The 23,070-nt window shown below is 37.4% G+C and overlaps 2 protein-coding genes and 1 non-coding gene across 3 annotated transcripts; 2 read left to right on the top strand and 1 right to left on the bottom strand.

Annotated features, from left to right (window-relative positions):
* The first annotated feature begins 8,226 nt into the window (after positions 1-8,226).
* Positions 8,227-10,631, top strand: LOC121248263 (receptor-like protein kinase FERONIA). The gene has a single exon (XM_041146669.1). The coding sequence runs from the start codon at positions 8,260-8,262 to the stop codon at positions 10,417-10,419; it is 2,160 nt and encodes a 719-aa protein (XP_041002603.1). The 5' UTR covers positions 8,227-8,259; the 3' UTR covers positions 10,420-10,631.
* Positions 10,632-13,420: 2,789 nt separating this feature from the next.
* Positions 13,421-20,207, top strand: LOC121248244 (receptor-like protein kinase FERONIA). Its single transcript, XM_041146646.1, is given in 4 exon segments — positions 13,421-14,939; positions 14,941-15,221; positions 15,224-16,213; positions 19,838-20,207. Coding segments are annotated over 4 exon segments (2,883 nt in total). The 5' UTR covers positions 13,421-13,422; the 3' UTR covers positions 19,933-20,207.
* A 2,767-nt stretch (positions 20,208-22,974) lies between these two features.
* Positions 22,975-23,070, bottom strand: LOC121251280. Its single transcript, XR_005937949.1, has one exon. It is a non-coding gene; the product is annotated as a small nucleolar RNA snoR97 (small nucleolar RNA).

Here is a 23,070-nt window from a genome sequence, read left to right as displayed (position 1 = left end):
CTGCATTCTAAACTCCATAAATGCTCATGCTTATATACTAGTATATGTTCTTGACTTACTGAGTTATTGATAACTCACCCCTTATTTTCACAATATTTTTCAGATATTTTCTATGCCTCAACTGGACCTCAAAAGTAGGAAGTGTTGGCAAGGTTTAATGAGCGTAGAGGAATAAGTGCCAAAATGGTACAAGTATTTATTGGAGAGTCTCATTTAGTAGATTTATGATTTTATGTTATTTTGATATTTTGAGTCATGGATATTTCTGAGCTTTTGTAGAGTTTTTTTTAATTTATTTCGTTGAGGTATTTATTTGGTGTCTTGGTGGGGAGATATATATATATATATATATATATATATATGGTTTGAATAAATGAATTTGTTATGGGAGTCTATAAATATGTTATGGGAGATGGTTTTAAATTACAAGATTTAACTCTCCAGACCTCCGAGACTAAGGCGTTACAATATAAGGGTTTCGTTGACAACGGCATTATGACCGTGGTGATAAAGTGTTTGAACCCAGAGTCAAAGCTTATTTTATTAATAAGTTGAGCGTCCACTAGGCTTTTGAGTTTTAGAACTCGTTTTCGAAGTTTATTAATAAAATTTACTCTCAAAGTTTTATCTTTATTTTTGTATATTTTCATAATCGCAATTTTTAATTTCATGTTGATTAACTAGCCACCAATATAATCTTAATTTAGTCCGGCATCAATAGTGTAAAAAGCATAATTTTACGTACATTTTCAAATGCTGACCAACTGACTTCGTTAATTAAGCAATTCTCCCAGTAGTTGGCATTGCATTCTACCAAATATGAACTTGGAGAAAATTGATCATCTGATGAGTACTAGAAAAAGCCATGCCTTTTCATAAAGCCTATTGCTATTATTATTAGTGTAATAACTACTACAACTAAGTCTGCAATGTTCAATTCTTTTCAATTTACTTTAGAAATCCATAACGACACAAGAATCCTCCACATGCTAGGAGGGAGTTGAGCAAGCACCAACTCAATGAAACCTAGCACTTCCTGCACTGTCAACAAAAGGGCAACCTGAGGCCAGGAGAACATGGTAGAGTACATTGCAACCTTGGTTCGAGGAGGCACTAAGAATTCCACCATCTGAGGAACCCTATAGGTCTCCTTCGATGATTCTAGTTTAGCAGAAGTCAACATCGAACACCATGAGAAGTCGGCAAACTCCTTCGGAACGGTGCCGCCCTGACCATCGGTGACATGAGTAGCGTCGTGAGTTTCAGTCACTCCAAAAGGATGCAAGGATTTCTTGGGAGCCATTGGTAATCAGAGGGGAACAATACAGGGAGAAGTGTTTGAAGGCAGAAAAGGAACACAAAACACTGAGTAGAAAAGGAAATGAGCAAAGTAACCCATCGCTAATAGGGAAAAATGCTTTATATAGGCAAGATCGACGGTTGATCTCCCGAGGCGATAGGAACTCACGCGCCCCACTGGACACTAGAATCTCACAATCGCCGTGATTCCAACAGAGCGTATCCAATGATGTGACGTGGGAAATAAATAAACGCCTGATGCGAAGTAATGATGAAGGGACTGAAAGGGGGCCATTTAATGCGGAACGAAACAGTCAAAATATAGTCATGAGAGCTAGAGACGAACCGTTGCAAAGTACAGAGTAAAGACAAAAGGCCACTCAGACATAGCTGGAGAACATGAAGGCAACAAGCAACCGCCAAGAGGTCTGCAAACCCCACCATAGGAAAGGGAAGGCTAAATAGTCCCGAGTGGAAAATCTGGTTAATCAGGAGAACAAAGGAAAAATTCACCTTGGATCCGTCCGAGTGGAATTGGCAGGGTAACTGAAAGGAAGCCATGAAAGCTGGAGACGAACCGTTGCAATGTATAAAGTAAAGACAAAAGGCCACTCGAACATAGCTGGAGAAGAGGAAGGAAACAAGCAACCGCCAAGAGGTCCACAAACCCCACCCCAGAAAAGGGAAGGCTAAATAGTCCCAACTGGAAAATCTGGTTAATCAGGGGAACAAAGGAAGAATTCTCCTTGAACTCGTCCGAGTGGAATTGGCAGGGTAATTGTAAGGAGATGTTCCCCACTTCACAAGCCCATTAGGCCTCAACCCAATACTTGACCCTAAAGTCCAAGGTCGCCCATGAAGTAAGACGCCTACAAGGAAAAACAACCAAGTGGCTGATGGGACAAACTTGCCTGACATCGCTTGGCCATACTCCGATCATGGGAACTTATATAAGGCAGAGAGGGAAATATGGAGAACCATTGATCCTCTGACATGAGAATATCGATGGACAACCAAAGGTAAAGCAAGATTAGAGAACCATACTGTATTAATGACGCTATTACTCGAACTACACGCCACATTAATAATGTCGTAGCAGAGTCACGCTACATAAAATGACATTGACAAAAGGAACATCACAAAGGGCACGACTCCATAAGGATAGACATGATCTGTCCCCCTCCTAGACCCCGGTATAAATAGCAACTCTCAGGTACGAGAAACTCTCTCTGACTCCTAAACTCTCATATTTATTTACAAATTTCAAAGAAAATTTACTGACTTTTGGTATCATAAAGTCTATGAGCTCAAGGCCACCCTCTTCCAAATTGCCTTGATCTTCTCTATTTCGTGGGCTCAAGTTCTAAAAATTTAAGTTGCTAGAACTTGACCAAAGACGTACGAGAAACACAATGCTAACCATACCTTAATTGTTTCACACCCAAAATCCTCTCATGTCACAACTATTAATGAAATATATATCTATCTCTATTATATAATTATATAAGAGGCTATCAAATGGAAATTTTTGTCTTAATGGAGCTATTGTAATTTTAATTATTTTCTGTTAACTTTCCATTTGATAGCCTATCTCTCGATTTTATAAGTAAAAAATTCTCAAATTTTAAAAGTGGAAAATTCCCTCTCTCTAGAAACTAGACCCTCTCTCTTTAGAAACTCACTTGTCTGAATTCAGCAGGGGGGAAATGGCGCTTTGGCTCCTTATTCCTCTTCCTCTCCTCGTCGGCCCTTCATCTCCGGTGGTTTTTTTTTTTTGGCCGAATAAAGGGGGTAACCATTTCGAGCTTATTCGGTGACCATCATCCGACACGCATACCATCGGGAGAAGCCTCACCTGCCGATCTTGCAGTCGACTGATTAGGAGTCAATCGAAGAGGCGCGTTGTGCCAACGCGCGGTTTAAAGGAAACGCTTGAGGTTCTTAAACCACTGTGATTCATCTTCCGTTTACCTTTTCCTATCAGTTCACATATTTCCATTTTTACCCCCTTTGTTTTGTTTGTTTCCCATTTTTGTCCTTCTTACTTGCGTCCCATTTTTGTGTTGGTGCTGTGTGGGTATGGTTTTTGTTGATTCTATTTCTTTTCACTTTGTGGGATGTGAATTTGAAGAATGGATTTTTTTTTTTCCAGTTTCGTGTGGATTTTTGTTGAATTTTGTTCATCAGTATGGACCATTTTTTGGAATCTGAGAATGTTTTGATTTTTTTTTCCCGTTTCGTGTGGATTTTTTTATTTCATTTTTATGCTTGTTGGGTTTTTGTTCTTCATTTTTTTTTTTTGTTTTGGGATTTGTCAATTGCTTGGATGTGAGTTTCTTGTTCATTCTTCTAGGTATGTTTTAGTTTTTAGTGTGGATCCTCTCTCTTCTCTTTGTGGGATGTGAATTTGAAGAGTAGTTTGAAAATTCTTTCCAGTCTTGTTGTTCTTTGACTCAAAACCTGTGTTGTATTTTAGTTTTAGTTTTTCTGCTTGTTGGATTTTTCTTTTCCATTTTTTGTTTGTTGGGTGTAAATCTGCTTGTTGGATTTCCGATGTCATTGTGGACCAACTTTTTTTTGGCTCGAGCAATTACTTGGATGTGATTTTGTTTTTGCTTCATCCAGGTATGCTTTACTTTTTTGCTTCATGGTTGATAGATTACTTAACTTAATCATGTATACCATTTGAATTGTCTTTTATGTATACCTTCTTTATGTCCAGCTTTTTGATCTTTTCTTTTGATTTAAATTAGATCGATCGAGATTCGACCAAAGAGAAAAAGAAGGATTATTACAACTGAATTGTTATAGAAAACTGCATTAAGATTTTAATTTTAACTTTCTTTTTAACTTGTTGGAAGGCTTATGCAGATCACAAACACTGCAACGTATCATACAAATAATGATGGAGGATATATTGCTCCAAAGTGGTTATTCTTATGCACGTACACATGCCTGAGTATTATTTGGGCATTTCTCAACACTTTTGCATTACAAGTAATTGCCTTCATCGACATAATCTCAATATGGTGGCAGATATATTAGCTAGATAGGCGTGTTGTTATTGTATATTAGCTAGATAGACTTGTTTGTAGACTCTTATATATACACCATTATATGCTTGGAATCACCTAATAATCAATCATCTGAACTTCACCTATCAATGTTCATTTAATGATGTTGGCGTAGCTAGTATGCCTGCAATAGATTTTCATATTAATTGATTAGTTGTTATTGTCACTATGTCGGATTAATATAATAATTTTTAGTAAAATATATATTATCGCTCAGGCTGCTATTAACATAAGCGCCATACATGTTCCCTGCAGCCACAATTATAGACCATCAAATTAGATACCCTTACAAAGTTTGTTAATTTTCTTTTACTAACAAATTGAATTGAATTAATCCCATGCATTTTTTAACATTAATAGAACTAGGGGTGTAAATAGTCCGGTCTGGTCCGGTCCGATCCGGTTCGGCAATAGACCAAATATTTTCGATCCATCATTGGACTGGACCGGACCGGTAGTTATCGGTTCGGTCCGGTCCTGTCCAATCGGTCTAGCCTAATTTTTTTTCTTTTTTTTCTTTTTTTAAATCAATTAATAAAAAAATTTTATTTAAAATACTAAATTAAATTAAGTGATTTATTAATGTGGATTATGTAACAAACTCAATAAAAAAATATTTTATATGGTCAATGATCATAAATTAGATGAAAATTATATTATTAATTTATATAATTACTATATAATTAACTAATTGATATTATATATTAGTTAATTCATAGAATATTAACATGTGTTAATAACATATTTAAAATTTTATATTGTTAATTGTATAATTATTATATAAATAATATATATATAATATATTTTTTTATTTTTTATTCGGTCGGTCCGGTCCGAGAAATCTCTACTCCGAGACCGGATCGAAGATCGAAATTCTCCTACTTATTAGACCTGATCAGACCATGCATTTTTTCTGTCCGGACCGAACCGAACCGGTCGGTCCAGTCGGTTTCTCCAGTACGGACCGACTGTTTTACACTCCGAAATAGAACTCATGCACTCTACCTCAAAATCGATCAAATTTAGTATCTGAAAGTACTGTTTATATCGTTTCAAAAGGATCGAGATGGATATTGATACGAATGATTAGAAGTTTGTCTGTATATGTAAATAACTAATTTAAACCTAACCTCTCAAAATGCAAAACAGTAGATCTATATATATATATATTTAGTGATGGGCAAAATTAGATAACAATTATTAATCTTGTGGCCTCGGCCCGGTAGGTGAGATATATTACCCCAAATGTAATATTCAAATTGCGTAAAGATGTCTCACAGCCGTACCCGCGTGCTTCGGAATTTAATACCAGCTTCCCCCACTCAATTTGCTTTTGGTAAAAGTAGCATGGGTGACTTGAAAGTGGTCGGACCGCGGAGGTCCTCAACTCCTCATAATCAAAGAGGGAAAGAAAACACAATTAAAAGAAATATTTTAAAATAATATTATTTTATTTGAAAGTGGTAGGACAGTCTCTTAATTATCAAGTGCATGCTAGCTAGCTAGCTAGAACGTCAAAACAAGACAAAGAAAAAATATTCTGGATTTGAATTCAATTATTTAAGATTTTGTGCTTCAAGGAGTTCCACTTTATCTGTTATTTGAATACATTATTTTTAAGAATTTTGTTTTTTTCTTTCAAATAGACAAATGTGACAAACGCATTTCAGCTAAAATTTATTAGAAAATTTATTAATCATTTTTCTTTTATAAAAAATCATATAACTTTTATAAAAGATCTAAAGTAGACAAATGTCTCTTGAACGTTATTCGATTATTAGTGGATATATATATATATACACATGATGGCTCTGCATTAAATTTAGAGTGGGTCTACTACACTCACCCGCTATTACTTTTATGCTTGACCAGTACTGGTTTAATTAGTTTTGTATTCAGTATTAATTAATCAGTAATGCTACATATAATTATGAAATATATAAATATCATATAGTTATTTTAAAAAAAAATTGAATCTATTATTAAAAAATTAATTTTTTTTATATAAATTTTATATTTATTAATTTTTTTAAAATAACTTTACGATTCTTATATACTACAATTATTATCATTTTTCTTAATTAATTGATGGAGAGTAGCGAGCTGGGCAGTACTGATCTTTATGGTACTGGAGAGACTCAGACCGAAATTCAAAGGGCCGTCGTCGTAATTAAGGGTCTACTCTGGACGGAGTACTCTCAACTTTCCAAACGGTGACTTTGACGGTATGAGTCATCATGACCACTATACTAAACATCCTCTCGAGGCAACAACTCTTTTGGTAATTACTTTTTATAATTTTTTTTTCCTTTCTTGTATTAATTATGTGTACGCTAAGTTTTCATTTTCAATTCAACTGAATTGATAAAAGTAACTGAATATGAGTAACAATGAATACATTTAAAACTTTCTTATAGCTCGTTTACAATTATTTATTCAACCGAATTGATAAAAATAATTTAATATAAAAAATAATATTTACGGTCGTAAGTGTATAAATATTTTATAATTATTTATGAATATAATAGTATTGTTTTTGGACAGATTTGTTTGGATGAGAGCGCGTTCAGCCTTGGAAAAGTAGGTCAATTATTTTTGGGCCCCTCGTAAATTGACAAACTAATTGACGCGATGTAACGAATTAAATTAAATTTGTTTTCATGAAAAGATAAAACTTGGGCCCCTCCTCGTAAAAGCAAATTCTTTCCGAGTAATGACCTATTAAAGCATGAGGGGTATCTGTTTCCCTTTATTTTCTCTCTTTTTTACTTGGAAAGCAAAAACGTGCGAATTCTAATAGAATTCTGGAAAAAAATGTACTTTAATTTTAAATTCTGGATTTATTTTTATTGTCTATGGAATAATGTCCTATTTTTGTAAATATTAATTTATTGAGATCCCAATTACCTATCATCATTTTTTTAATTTAGTAATCTAATATACTCGTAAAAAAACTATATAGTTGGGTTCTGGTTAAACATCTCATATCTACTTAAAGTTTATTACTTAACCTCTACAACTATAAGCCTTCAGTTATAAGGTATATTATTTCATACAATATCTATATATATAAGAAAAATAATGTAGTTCATTCATTTTAGATTTTCCCATGTCAATTATATATCCTGATACCGCGTAATATTTGAAATTATCCTCTATTTTAATGATAGCTAGGCATATTATAATATGATCACTTAAAATATAATATATTAACAAGTGAGACCTGAAAAGGAGTAGGCGACACATGATATAATCTTTTTATTAAAATAATACTTTAGATTTGATAATTAATGTCACCACGCGGCCGAGAGACCTGAAAAGAAGTAGGGGATTAACACATGATATAATCTCTTTTTTTTTTTTTTTTAGGAATATCCTATGATCATTTGCCCTAATTCAGGCTTTCTACAAAAAGAAAATTGTTGCTTTATCAAAAGCAAACCAGCACCAACCAATTAACAATTGTCAGTACTTATATATATAATTTTCTTATATATCCTCGTATTAACAATTGTCCTGTCATTATTTTCTATCACGTGGTAAGTTTTCCATCTTGGGGGAGTGGGGCCAAACTAGACTCCAGAGTAGTCTTTTTGACTCTTTGCTGAGGTTATCCTCTCACTGGGTATCTGACCAGACCTGACTGATCTCTCATTCTCTCTCTCTCTCTCTACCTGGCGGCCGTATGTTTCCCCATGTCCTTCCACACAAATCTTTTTAATTTGGTCACTTTTGCCTTCCTCAGTCTACTGATCCCCCATGCATGCCCCCACCATGGTCACGCGTACACGTTCACTACTCGGTTGCCCATGTTTTTATAGCTTGCGCACCTTTGCCTGCTCCCTTCACCAACTAGCTAGATTGTGTCAGTTTGTCATCCAACACCATGCAACACTCATGCAAATATTCCTACGTCCACCTCAGCTTCTCGGTTTTCGTCTTCCTCAATTATCTAACAATCATAACCAGCAATCCCTTCTCTCCAGATTACTTCCCCATTCCTAATTTGGCGCTTAATTGCGGTTCCTCTGCCATATCAACTGATCCAGATGGCAGGGAGTGGATAGGAGATATTGGCTCACAATTCTTTTCCCCGCAACAATCTAAGGATAGCTCAGTAGTCTCAAATTTCATCTCTCAAGAGCCATCTTTCAATCGTATCCCTTACATTACTACTCGGATCTTTGTTTCTCAATTCACTTACACGTTTCGTATCAGTCCGGGCCCAAAATTCATACGCCTCCACTTCCGTCCAGCTAAATACCAAAGTTTGGGAAGGTCTAAGGACTACTTCACTGTTACTGCTGGTCCTTTCACCCTCCTTAGGAATTTCAGCGCTTCCCTTACTGCAGATTTTCTAGGCTCAAAGTTTTTGGTCAAAGAGTTCAGCGTAAACTTGGAAAAGCATAGGAGCCTGAAAATAACTTTTACTCCGTCTAAAGATGCCTCACATGATGCGTATGCGTTTATAAATGGGATTGAGATCGTCTCGATGCCCACTGGCCTTGATTACCCTCGTTTTGGAAATAAAGGTGCCGGCCGTAGATCTGTTTTCCTTGTCAAAAAGAATACCGGTCTTGAGAGTACCGGACCCCAGCCCAAAGATTCATTACACCGGCCTCCTGCCCCAAACCCCACAATCTACACCAAGCACAAAAAGACATTATTGCTCCTTACCATTGTTGGTGTTGCCCTGGGTGTCGCAACCATTTTCTTTCTCTTGGGCTTAAAAATATTCTTGCAGAGGAAGAAAGTAAAGACCAACAATATCAAAACATCACCACCTCTTGAAGGATTGTGCCGTCGCTTCACAGTGGAGGAGATTCGTGCTGCCACAAACAACTTTGCAAGGAATCGTATCATTGGAAGAGGAGGTTGTGGTCAGGTGTTCAAAGGCTACATCGATGGGGGACGCACCCCAGTTGCCATCAAGATCTTCGGGCCAGCTTCGACGCAAGGGTACCATGAGTTTAGAACCGAGATCGAAATGCTATCAAAGCTCCGTCACCCCCACCTGGTCTCTTTGATCGGTTACTGCGACGACGAACGGTCCATGATCATTGTGTACGACTTCATGGCTCATAAAACGCTCCGCCATCATCTTTACAACACGGATGATCCTCCATTGTCTTGGAAGCAGAGGCTGGAGATTTGCATCGGTACTGCTAGAGGGCTAACGTACCTCCACGAAGGTGTGGAACCCACGATAATCCACCGCGACGTCAAGACCAGCAATATTCTTTTGGACAAGGACTGGGTGGCCAAGGTTTCGGACTTTGGGCTTTCCAGGCTGGGCCCAACAAGCTTGTCCAAAAGCCATGTCACCACGAAGGTGAGGGGCACGTTCGGGTATTTGGACCCGAACTATTACTTGACCTGTCATCTAACGGTGAAGTCCGATGTTTACGGGTTTGGGGTGGTGTTATTCGAGGTGTTGTGTGCCAGGCCAGCAGTGGATACTGGGCTAGACGAGGAGCAACACAGTTTGGCCCAATGGGCCAGGCGTTGTTTCAAAGAGGGTACGGTTGATCAGATCATTGATAGCCGTCTGATGGGTATGATTGCCCCAGAGTGCTTGAAGGTGTATACAAACATAGCGTATAGATGTTTGTGTGAAAAAAGAAATCAACGGCCCACGATGGCAGAGGTGTTGAGGGCCCTTGAGGTTGCGAGGGAATTGCAGGAGATTACCGATGGTGGGGGTGTGGCTCAGAGGATCGTGATAGACGAGGAAGTTCCACTGTGCGGGGGAGGAAATCTGGTGGTAGCTGAAACAGGGAACAATGGAGATCTGGTGCATTCGTGTCCAACGTTTTGGAAGAAAAGTGCATCTCGAAAGGAGCTGCTTAGATTTTTGAGTGACAAGGCGGGGCTTAAATGGGTGAGACGGCCAAACCCACGTTGTGTCAAGGGATGTCGTCTGGTGAGTCCAGAGTATGCTGCCTTGCCACGTGTCCAAGTGAAATTACCTGATTTGAGTTGCAGCGGGCCACATACGACACCGGAGAAGATTTTAATTGAGATCACCAACATTGAAGGACAATAATTGTTCATTCCCAACCCAGAAATGAGAGAGAGAGAGAAAAGACAAGTGGGTTTAGTTTATAATATTTTGAGCAATTATGTTAATTGGTTGACGAAGACTCATAAAGGAAATGGAAATGTTGATGTCCTAACGTCATAGAAAAGATGGATGGGGTTGTTATTAAAGGTGTGGTGTTATTTGGTTGGAAGGTATCCCCAGCAGAAAAGGTGCCAGGGGCTTGGGCCCAGAGAGAGAAAGGAGTTTCGAAACATCACATCATTACAAGTGATTATTAGAGGTGCCCACCAAAATATGAATCATAATATAAATAATTTTTTTTTAAACATTTTTTATTATTAAAAAAAATTATTACTAATCACTTTTTTAATCATTAAAAAATAAAAATAAATAAATAAACACATTTATTAAGTATACTTAATAATCATATTATCGTTATTTTAATGCCCAGTTGAATGCAAACCAGGGCATGATAAATATTCGCTCTAATCTCCGCTATTGATATGACATATCTCGTAATGTAACAGTGTTTATCTTGCTTGCATTTGCTTGGTGAAGACTAGCAGCACGCTTTTATCACGATCAGGTTAATTACGTGCATCGGATGGTTAGAATCAGAGTGGCCCACGTAATTTAAAAAAGAACAAAAGAAAAACCAGTTTAATAGACAGTATAAATTAAAGCTACATTTTCTAAGCCCACTCAACCGTAAGGACCACACCATTTATACTTGGTGGATGTTCCAGGCCACTACAGTACATACACATGCAGATTGATCCCTAGCTTGTCCCTCAGTTAGTCGATCATTCCATGAAAGTGGACGGGTGGTCCGCCCACCCTAGTCAATGACGGAAAGGTGTGGTCCAATTTTACATGTCACTACAACTTAAAAATTAGAAAAAAAAAATAATTAAGAAAAAAAATGCTTGAGCAAATTACCCTCGCAAACAAAACGTTAAAAAGCAAGTTGGAGCCATTTGGAGGTGTGTGACCCATGAATAATAAACAAGTCCATCTAATTTGAAATGGATACTAAATATCAAATGATCTATTTAGTATAAATTATAGGGTATTTTATTCATTTTACGTACATTACCCCAAATCTGTTATCATAGTCATAATATCTAAAAGTACTTGAATTTGCAATAACTATCGTATTTTTATTTTCATTTCATTTTAGCATTACAAAAAAAAAAAAATTTAATTGGGACTAACTATTTCTTGTAAAAATGATTATTTTCTGTCAAAATGAGTTTATTCTCGTCGTAAATAATCTGTCATAATTTTTTTTTTTTTTTATTTATAGCATAGGGTCCTGAAATCCATTTATCTAGCATCTCTTTTTTTTTCATTTTGTTAAAAATTAAAGTTGGTCGTTGATCAGGATCGATGATGAAACTAATGGTCATATCAGTTTTTCATCATAATTATAATATACTCACCCACACACAATCAACATTTATAATTCTTTTCTTAAAAAAAAAAAAAATGCAAACTAACATGGTGATTGTTAATTGGATTCCAAATTAAACAAACTTCGAATTTTGACTAAAAGACTCTTTAAAAAAATAATTAATATTAGAATTTTTACGAGTTTAGAGTTTTGAATTTTTCCTTTTAAAATAATTTAACTCTGTGGTTTTGTTTTTGTAAAAATGGTAGAATCTACCATGAGATGGTAACGTGTGATTGAAGAGTAGTGTAAAAGGGGCTAATATCGTGTATGGAATAGTTTTGAAAAGTTAAGTGTCCAACTTGCTTACACCTTTGAGAACATATACATCACAACAATTCACAAAACACTTGGAAAAGACAACATTTTTGGGAGTTATATGTATATATATGGGTTTTGATTTTCTTGGATTTCATAATAATTGGGGTTTGGCGTTGGCACAAGGCTTACAAAATTGGGTAGAAAAATCGACGCATGTGCACTCTATAAAGTCACCAAGAAGTTGCACAAAACACTATGTATACTCCATGAAGTCGCCAAGAACTTTCATTTTGTACTTAGGTTATCTTAACCTAAGTACAAAATGAAATACTAATGTGGCACAAATTAAACACAAAATAAATCATGCTAATGTGGCATGCCAGCTCAGCATGGTCAAAGATCATATATTATTGGTTGTGTTGAGGTGGCAATATCATTACATACTGCCATGCCTACCCATGCACATAACACAACTCTATGTGCTAACTGATTTGATTCTTTTAGAGCACTCTTATTGGATTAATCAAAGTTAAATGACATTTTTTATGAATGTAAGAGAAATTTAATTTTTTACAATTTAATTCATATAAATCTCTATATTAGAATAGTTATTTTTTCATTATATAACAATAAAATAATATAAAATGAATTTAGTTTTAGTTATTCACATCAAATCTCCATATTAGATTATACATTTATTCATTATATAGTATGGCGTGAACGGAACGGAACGGAACGTTTACGACTGGACTCAACTAATTTGTAGATTGTAGCCAGACAACGCTAAATATTAAAAACAGCCTGCATGCAGTGTCATATATATGAAGATAAAGAGATAAGTTTCAAGTCAATGAATAAAATATCAAAAGAGAGTGTCGTTTGAATTTAAAGATGAGTTGAGATAAATTGTGAATATTAATGAAATGAGTTGAGATGGATTGTGAATTTAAATTAAAAATATTTTCGGACTTAATTTTATCGGGATGCTGAAGTTTTTTACTGCTGCAGTCGAGCCCTGCAATTTGCTTACAGTAATTACTGTTGCAACTATGGATTAACAGTAATTAAATATTGTTATTGTATAAGCAGATTTCGTTGTAAAAGATTTATTAATTACTGAAGAATTCTAAAGTAAAGCAAAACAGTATGAAATGTTATATTAAATGAAAGAATCATATTAACATCAGCATTGAGTCTCTTCATTTCTATATTTTTTTATTTTTAATGAAAGGAGACTCGGGGAGTCAAAAGAAACTTCTGTAGCTAGTCTTCTTTTGCCTAGCTATCTGATCATGACTCATTGTTTGTATTTTATTAAAAAACCACAACTACGGAAGACTTTTCCACTGTTCAATGACCCACAGCCACCGGGAAACACCTCACCGTCTTCCTCGCTCGATTTGTGTTGTATAGAGCAGACTCTAAACTTTACCAAAATACCTCCTCTGTGTCTTCTTACTGCTACAATGAGGACCCCACTCCTACCATGTTTTGCCCCTCTCTGCCTTTTCATCATCTTGCTGCACCACATGACCATCACCGTCGCCGGTAACTCTCCGTATCCTTACACACCGGTCTACCAAATTCTCCTAAACTGTGGTTTCTCTGGAAATTCAACTGCAACAGCAGATGCTCGGATCTGGATTGGAGACATGAATTCAAAATTTCTCACTCACGAAAGCCAGTCATCTCTTACCAGCACAGTTAAAGAAGCGCCGAACGTCCCCCAAGTGCCTTTTACCGATGCAAGGCTATCTCGAGCCCCGTTCACCTACGTATTCCCCGTCACTGCGGGCCAAAAATTCGTTCGACTATACTTTTACCCCGCTTCCTACTCCAACTTCGACCGCTCTAATGCCCTCTTCTCTGTCAAAGTTGGTGGTTTTACCCTTCTTAGCAACTTCAACGCTTCACTTAACGCAGATGCCGGCGGTTCTGGACCTACCATATCCAGAGAATACTGTGTCAATATCGAAGAAGATCAGAGGTTGAACATAACCTTCACTCCATCTCCGAACGTTTCTAATTCCTATGCTTTTATCAACGGAATCGAAATCTTGTCGATGCCTCCTAATCTCTATTACACTGATCCTGCTGACGATCAAGGGCCTCATCTTATCGGCCAGCAGAACCAGTACATCCGCATCCAGAACAGCACTTCTCTCGAGATGGTATACAGATTAAACGTTGGAGGGAAAACCATCTCATCCGCTGATGACACCGGAATGTTCCGGGCATGGCAAGACGACTTCAGTTACTTAAAAAAACATAGAATATTATTCTTACCTTTCAACGACACTATCAAACTGAAGTTTACCGCCATAGCCCGGTACACTGCGCCAGAAGATGTCTATCGGACTGCCCGAACCCTGGGGAACTTCTCAATTCTCAACCTGGTCTACAATCTCACCTGGCAATTCCCCGTAGATTCTGGGTTTGATTACCTCATTAGGCTGCATTTCTGCGAGTTTCAACCCGAAATTAATGAACCCTCAGACAGAAAATTCCTTATTTTCATAGCAAATCAAACCACCGATGAAGCAGCGGACGTGATTTTGTGGAGTGGTGGAAATGGTGTGCCCGTGTATAAAGACTACGCCGTTTCGATGCGTGCAGGAACCGAGAAGAAAGTGAATCTCTATGTCGCAATAGGAGCCGAACCGCAAAGGTGGAAGACTTCATACCAGGATGCAATCTTGAACGGCGTCGAAATCTTTAAAGTAAGCGACTATAACGGCAATCTTGCAGGACCCAACCCCGATCCACTTCCACCGAACCCTCCAACAATTGCCACCAGTACAGGCAAAAAGCTCGAAAGGGAATAAAACAACAATATTTGCTGCCGCCGCTGGTGGAGTCGCCGGATTTATTCTTCTCTCAATTCTCGGCTTCTTGATTCTCCGGAGGGGAAAGAGAGTCAAGGACTCGGGCTCCAGTGATGGGACCTCCTGGTGGGGTCCATTTTCGTTCACTACGACCAAGTCAACAAAGACCCGCAAGTCGTCTCTACCATCCGCTCTGAGTCGATACTTTTCATTGGCGGAGATTAAAGCAGCCACCAACAACTTCGACGACACTTTCATTATTGGTGTTGGGGGTTTGGTAACGTTTACAAAGGCTTTATAGACGGTGGGGACCGCCCAGTGGCAGTCAAGCGATTGGTGCCAGGTTCTCAACAGGGAGTACACGAGTTCGAGACCGAGATCGAGCTGCTCTCACAACTCCGCCATCTGCATCTTGTTTCTTTGATTGGATATTGTAACGATGGTATGGAGATGATTCTCGTCTACGATTATATGGCCCGCGGAACCCTACGTGATCATCTCTACAAGTCCAATAATCCTCCTCTCTCATGGAAGCAGCGTCTTCAGATTTGTATCGGTGCAGCACGAGGTTTGAGCTACCTACATACAGGTGCGAAACAAACGATCATTCATCGTGACGTGAAAACCACAAATATCTTACTGGATGAGGAATGGGTAGCCAAGGTGTCTGATTTCGGGTTGTCCAGAACGGGACCCACCGGCGTGTCTAAGGCCCATGTTAGCACTGTCGTCAAGGGTAGCTTTGGGTATCTAGATCCCGAGTATTACAGGCGACAACAATTGACGGAGAAATCCGACGTGTATTCATTCGGAGTTGTCCTGTGTGAAGTGTTGTCTGCAAGGCCACCAATATTGAAAACTGCTGAGAAGAAGCAAGTGAGCCTTGCAGAGTGGGCCCGACAAAGCTCTCGCAATGGAAAGTTCGATCAGATTGTTGATCCAACTTTGAAGGGTCAAATTGCGACCGAGTGTTTGAATAAATTTGGTGAGGTTGCTGTGAGTTGTTTGCATGACAGTGGAGTCGAACGTCCATCGATGAATGATGTGGTGTGGGGCCTTGAGTTCGCATTGCAATTGCAAGAGAGTATTGAAAAAGTAGGCAAGCCTGATCATGTGGTTGAATTGGAGATCAATGATGCTGAGAAGGCTGTGTTGCCTCAATCCAAGAGTGATGATAGTAATAACATGATCAGTAGTAGCGGTGGGCAAGTGTCAAGTATATACAGCAATAGCGAGGTGACGATGACAAGTAGTGGAGTTTATTAAGGCATCACCAACGCAAATAACAAATTCCACAACAACAGAGTACTAAGTGGAATGAATACTACTACCTAACAACCCTCTGCTGTGTAATATTCTAGAATTCTGCTGTGTAACAGAATGGACAGATGTCATGTATTAAATGGAAAGAATATTCTAGGTTGTTACTCACTGCTTCTATAAATAGTGGCCTATCGTATATATGTAAAGATAAGCAAACAGTGAATTAATTTCAAGTACTCTGTGTATGGCCTTTTTACAAACATTTGGTGTATTGCTGTTTTCTTTATGGTATCAGAGCCATAAAGGACTAACGTCCCTTCTACAATGGCGACTTCCGCTAAATCCACTTCCTCCTCTGTAAGTTCGTCTATTATTACTGCAGCCACACACCTTGTTAATCTCAAACTCACCATCATCCACCGTTGCTATTGCTTCCTCTTCCCCACCTCAAGCACTACTCAGCACAAAAACTACAAATCAACTTTGACATCTTTGGCTCGGTCACCCTTCCTCCAGGATTACGGCCCTTACTCTGAATCGGTTTCATCTTCCCACCTCCAACCATGGTCATCTTCTCTGCTCTATGTGTGCACAGGCTAAGGCCCATGCCTTGCCTCATCCCTTGTCTCCCACTCGTGTGTCTAAGCCCTTTGGGCTTCTTTTTATTGATGTATGGGGCCTAGCTCCAATTTTGTCTTCAAAAGGATGTCGGTTTTACCTTTCAATAGTTGATGACTATTCTAAGTATATTTGGCTTTTTCCTATGCAATCAAAATCCAGTGTTTCCACTTTATTTCTTGCATTTTCCAACTATGTTACTAATTATTTCTACTCCAAAATTATTTCTGTTCAATCCGATTAGGGAGGTGAGTTTCGACCTCTTCACAATATTTTTCAAAAAATTGGAATTTCTCATCGGGTCACGTGCCCTTACTCTCACCAACAAAATGGAAGTGTAGAACGTCGACATCGACATATCGTTGAAACAGGCCTTTCTCTTTTGGCTCATTCTTCTATGCCCCATAAATATTGGGTTGAGGCTTTTCAAACTGCCACATTTCTCATAAATAGAATGCCCACTCCCATTCTTCATAACAACTTTCCATATGAGGTCTTAATGGGCCATGCACCAGACTATTCTTTTTTAAGAGTTTTTGGTTCCTTGTGCTGGCCCAACCCGAGACCATTCAATAAACATAAAATGGACTACAGGTCCAAGCCATGTGTGTTCATGGGCTACAGCCCGGATCACAAAGGTTACTTGTGTCTACATGTTGCCTTGGGTCGCATCTATGTTTCGTGTGATGTAACCTTCCATGAGACTATCTTTCCGTTTGCAACTCAGCCTTCAACTGACCATGGGCCCCTTATTCCTTCTCCTGCCCCTTTCATTACTTACTCTTCGGTTCCTGATACTTCACCCATATCTTATATTTCTTCTCCTAGTCCACATATTGAATGTAGCTCATCTCAGCCCAGACCCAATTCTCCTTCTTCCTCATCTAGGGCTTCGACTTCTTCTCCCTCACAAACAGACTCTCTTACATCCCTGATAGCACCCTTCTCCCCTGCCTCTCAACATTCATCCTCCTCTACTTCATCACTTCCCTCCGATAACTCCTCTCCTCCTCCTATTTCACATATGATAGTCACAAGAGCCAAGTCCAACATCCATCGCCCTCTGGTTCGTTCCGATGGCACGGTACCATGGCCACCACCCAAACCCATTTTTCCCTTACCTCTTCGGTGTCTTCCAGCCCTTCCTCGTTTGTCTTCATACCCGAAGAACCCGATTTGTTTACTGGAGCCTCCAAATACCCAGAATAGAGGACAACTATGCATCTTGAGTTTCAAGCTTTAATGAACAACCAAACTTGGGTGCTTGTTCCTCCATCTCCTCACTATAATGTCTTGGCCTCCAAATGGATTCTCAAATCCAAATGCAGAGCTGATGGCTCCCTGGAACGCTGCAAGGCTAGACTTGTGGCCAAGGGATTTCATCAATAACCTGGCTTGAATTACTCAGAAACCTTCAGCCCTGTCGTGAAACCAGTCACCATCCGTCTCCTTCTTTCCCTTGATGTTACCTCCAACTGGCCACTCCATCAACTGGACATACAAAACGCCTTCTTGCACCGTGATCTTGAAGAGGCAGTGTTCATGCGTCAGCCACCCGAGTCCGTCTATCCAGAACATCCTACTCATGTATGTAAGTTGCTTAAATCCATCTATGGTTTGAAACAGGCCCCTAGGGCCTGGTTTGCTAAACTATCTGATGTTTTAATTTCACTCAGGTTTCATAGTTATAGGTCCGATTCTTCACTGTTTATCTTAAACACTTCTATTGGTTGTCTTTACCTTCTCATCTATGTAGATGATATAATAGTCACGGGTTCCAGTAATGCTCTTATCTCTGATTTTATTTCCTCTCTCAGTTCACATTTTCCAGTTAAGGACTTAGGGTGTTTACATTATTTCCTAGGAGTTGAAGTAACCCGTAACTCCTCTGGTCTTTTTTTATCTCAGTCCAAATACATTTGTGATCTTCTTACCAGTGTCAAAATGCATGCCTATAAACCAGTATCCACCCCGATGTCAACATCTACTAAACTGACTGCTTTAGATGGCTGTACATTTGAAGATGCTCAATTGTACAGAAGTGTGGTTGCAAGTCTTCAGTACTTAGCATTCACTCGTCCAGACATCTCGTTTGCTGTTAATCCTGTGTCAATACATGCACTGTCCACGACTGCCCCATTGGCAAGCTGTTACAAGAATTTTACGTTACCTAAATAATACTCAAAACCTTGGTCTGTGCTTCTCTCCATCCTCCTCTCCTACACTGTCCGCTTTCTCTGATGCTGACTGGGCCGGTTGCCCAGATGATCGAAGATCCACAAGTGATTTTTGTGTGTACTTTGGGACTCACCTCATTTCCTGGGGTTCAAAAAAAAAGCCAACTATAGCCCGATCTTCCACAGAGGCCGAATACAAGTCAGTAACAAATACTACGTGTGAAATTCTTTGGCTTCAATCCTTACTGCGTGAGCTGGGTATTGTTTTCAAACAACCCACCACACTCTGGTGTGATAACTTAGGTGCCATATACTTGTCAGCAAATCCAGTCCTTCATTCTCGCACCAAACACGTTGACTTGGATTATCACTTTGTTCATGATAGAGTAGCAGCAAAGACACTTCAAGTATCCTTCATTTTCAGCAAAGATCAAATTGCGGACATTCTTACCAAGCCACTTTCAGCTGCACGGTTCCATCTTCTTCGATCAAGCCTCACTATTAAAATAGTGCCGCTTGACTCGCGGGAGGGTATTAAGGCATCACCAACGCAAATAACAAATTCCACAACAATAGAGCTCTAAGTGGAATGAATACTGCTGTGTAACAACCCTCTGCTGTGTAATATTCTAGAATTCTACTGTGTAACAGAATGGACAGATGTCATGTATTAAATGGAAAGAGTATTCTGGGTTGTTACTCACTGCTTCTATAAATAGAGGCCTATCGTGTATATGTAAAGATAAGCAAACAGTGAATTAATTTCAAGTATTCTGTGTATGGCCTTTTTACAAACATTTGGTGTATTGCTGTTTTCTTTAGAGATCAGCAAAGTTTTAGCAGTACCAATAAGGATTCAGATAGATTGGTGTCCTCTGGAGCTGTGTTTTTTGAGATTATGAATCCTCAAGGACGGTAAAAGAAGATACTTGCTATATTGATCAGTATACTATTACTGCTTTTTTTTTATATATTTAGAATCATGTATTATTTAGAGGCGGGATGACAGTAGTAATGCGAGTATGTGATAAAATTAGTTGGAAGGGGTTAAATTATCGGGATTTTAGTTTGCGTGAATAAAGTATTGATGCTCAAGTTCTGTATCTAATCATATATTCCAGAGGTTTTGGTTTCTTTCAAATAACAAAAAATGGATATGCGAAAGATAATCTACAGTTCGGAGTAACATCTACAGTCCTGCATTCAATCGGTTTTATGGGGTTCTCGATCTGTATTTGGTATCTTCATTGAGCATGATAATTTTATTACTGTTAAGCACAATCGGAAGGAGCCATTTTTCAATAAAATTGGTATTGTCCTCTTCTTTGAAAAAAAAAAAAAAAAAAAACAATTTTTACTCTTTTTCTTTTGTGGTTATAGGAAAATAAAAAGAAAAATATTACTTATCATTCCATATATATATTAATATGTGATTTATTATTTTTATCTTTTTATTTAAATATATATATTTACACATTAATATATATATTAAATAAAAATTAAAATAAAAAAAATGATAAATCACATATTTCTTTTAAAAAAAGATAAGTCAATACAAATTAATGTGTAGCCTAGTAAATGATAAGTAAAATTGATGAATGGAGCAGGATAGCTGGCAGAGAGTAGTTAATACAGCTGGAGCATTGGCCCGATGGACACAGTGGGTGTACGGTGTGTTGGATTTTAGTAGACGTACTGTATTCCCAATTTGGTGTATAAAGCTATTTTAAAAAAAATAAAAAATTCGGTGTATATAACACATAATTGACATTACTTAAATAATAATATTTAATTTATAAGATTTAAATTGGGTCATGGCCATATGTATGTCTTGGGTTCTTTTTAAATTGTTGCTGTTATTATTTTATTTTTAGTTATTTAATTTTTAAAACTTATGTATACCACCACGTACACAAATTTCGTGAACTATGTTACATATGTTCCCTAAGATTAAGCACTCTACATTTGCCTCCCATCAAGTTAATGAAAACTGATAATAAATTATTGGTTCAAATATTCTTACAGTTAAAATGGATGGAAAATACGATACAATTTTTTTGGTCCTTTCTTGGTGAAAGAATGTTGTATATTATAATTTTTTCAGTCATTCGAGTGTGTAACATGCAAGATTTTTTACTAGCAAGTAGCTTGTCACCAACTTTCGGTTCAAATTAGAAAACAGAGAAACAAAAATGCCTGTTAACTTCGCCATTATAAAATCAAGTAAGAATAATTCTAAATAAAAACTTTCACTAAAACATGTACTAGTTTTACCCGAGAATGGTTTTGGTGGCAAAAGGCATTGTCTTCATGAGAAATATCTTTTTCCCACCAACTCGTGTCGTGGAAAGTTTGCTGAATAAAATTGGTCTGAAAATCTATCTTTTTCCACAATAGCTTCAACTCGTGGAAAAAAACTTGTTTTCCCCATGAGAACATTCGAGAGTAAAGCTTAAATACTCGCGGCAAATAGTCTGACAATTTTGATGAATCTTATGGAATAAAATACTATTTACCACGAGCTCTGTTTGTGCGAAAAAGGGAAATCCATTAAGATTGTTGGTGGAAAGGAATACAATTGGGCTTATACTTTTTGCCACGACTGGTACTCGCCGGTATTGATGACTTCCCATGAATGCGGCCTGTATGGAAAATTAATGTTCTTTTCTATAGAAAAACATATTTCCATAAGTTCATCTCATGGTCGTAAAAGTCTTTTTCATTGAATTTTTTTATAAGAAAAAATTTTGATTTGAAACTTTCCCCACGAACTATTACCATAACTATTTGAGCCATCTTATTTTTTCCTCCATGCACCAATGAAACCATTGTATAGTACTAAATAACTTCAAATCATGCAAATCATATGTATGCATATAACATAATGGACCATGGGAAATACGTCCAATAACTACTGTGATGAATTTTATAAATAATTCGTGGCAACATATATGTCCCAAGTCAACCTGCATATACAAGGAAATACAACATGTTCCGAAGTGGGAAGTACAATAGGGAAGCTTAGATGTATACTCATGTATTTTTCATAACATATATTAATATATGTTATGAAAATTACATTGCAACCCACTACAGCATATATTTCCTGTAACCACTTTTATACAAATTCATAGCAATACTAGACACATAGTTTTAAAGAATTTCATGCTGCTGAGACAAGTTCCAATTCATCTCCCCAAAGTCTGACACCATATAGCTTCTTCATCCATACATATTAGGGGTTGAGGGGTATCTGGGAAAACAAAAGTCATACATTAATTAGCTTGTAAGAACCAGCTTCTAGGACACACACACAAATTCACAGCAGTACTAGGACATGATGAGATTTGAATGATGACTGTATATTCACAGAATTTGATTACAATCTTCGGTATGTGTACAATTGAATTGAGTACTATATATACAAAGAATACAAAATGTATTATAGGAAGGCTAGCTAAAATGGTGGATGTAAAAGTTGTAACTGTTAAGCTTGATTCTTGTGATTAGTCCGACAGTCACTTCCTTGAATCTTGGCTACTCTTCTGGGATTTGATTTGATGCATGATTGGTGGGATTATCTCTTATAGGACACACACACTTCATTCATTAATATAGAATGGTCATTTTTTATATCATGTGCTTCTTGATTTAATCGATCAAAATGGGTAACGATACATTTGCAACCGGTTTACTACTCCTTTACTATCTATACTATATTTGAAATTTTTTATTTTTTATTTTTTTTATCATTTTCATTTTAAGTATTTTTTTAACATCCTTAATCATTAAGAAGAAAATTTAAAAAAAATATATAATTTTACTAATTGTCACTTCCTTAACCATTAAGTAAAATAAAAATAAAAGAAATTAAATATAAAAAGAGCAGTAAATAAGTAGTAGAATGGTAGTAATCCTATCATCTTTTTTTTTTAGGTAATTAGTACTACAAGTCAGGAATATAGTGCATGTCGTTATTTAACTCCAGTCTCGTAAAGTGCAAGAGAAGAAGCTGATGACCACCCAGAATTTCTGAGTTTAAAACATAACATGATTA

This window comes from Juglans microcarpa x Juglans regia, chromosome 2D (assembly GCF_004785595.1).
Source record: "Juglans microcarpa x Juglans regia isolate MS1-56 chromosome 2D, Jm3101_v1.0, whole genome shotgun sequence".
In the NCBI taxonomy this organism is placed as follows: domain Eukaryota; kingdom Viridiplantae; phylum Streptophyta; class Magnoliopsida; order Fagales; family Juglandaceae; genus Juglans; species Juglans microcarpa x Juglans regia.
This window is presented reverse-complemented; position numbering and strand designations above follow the sequence as displayed.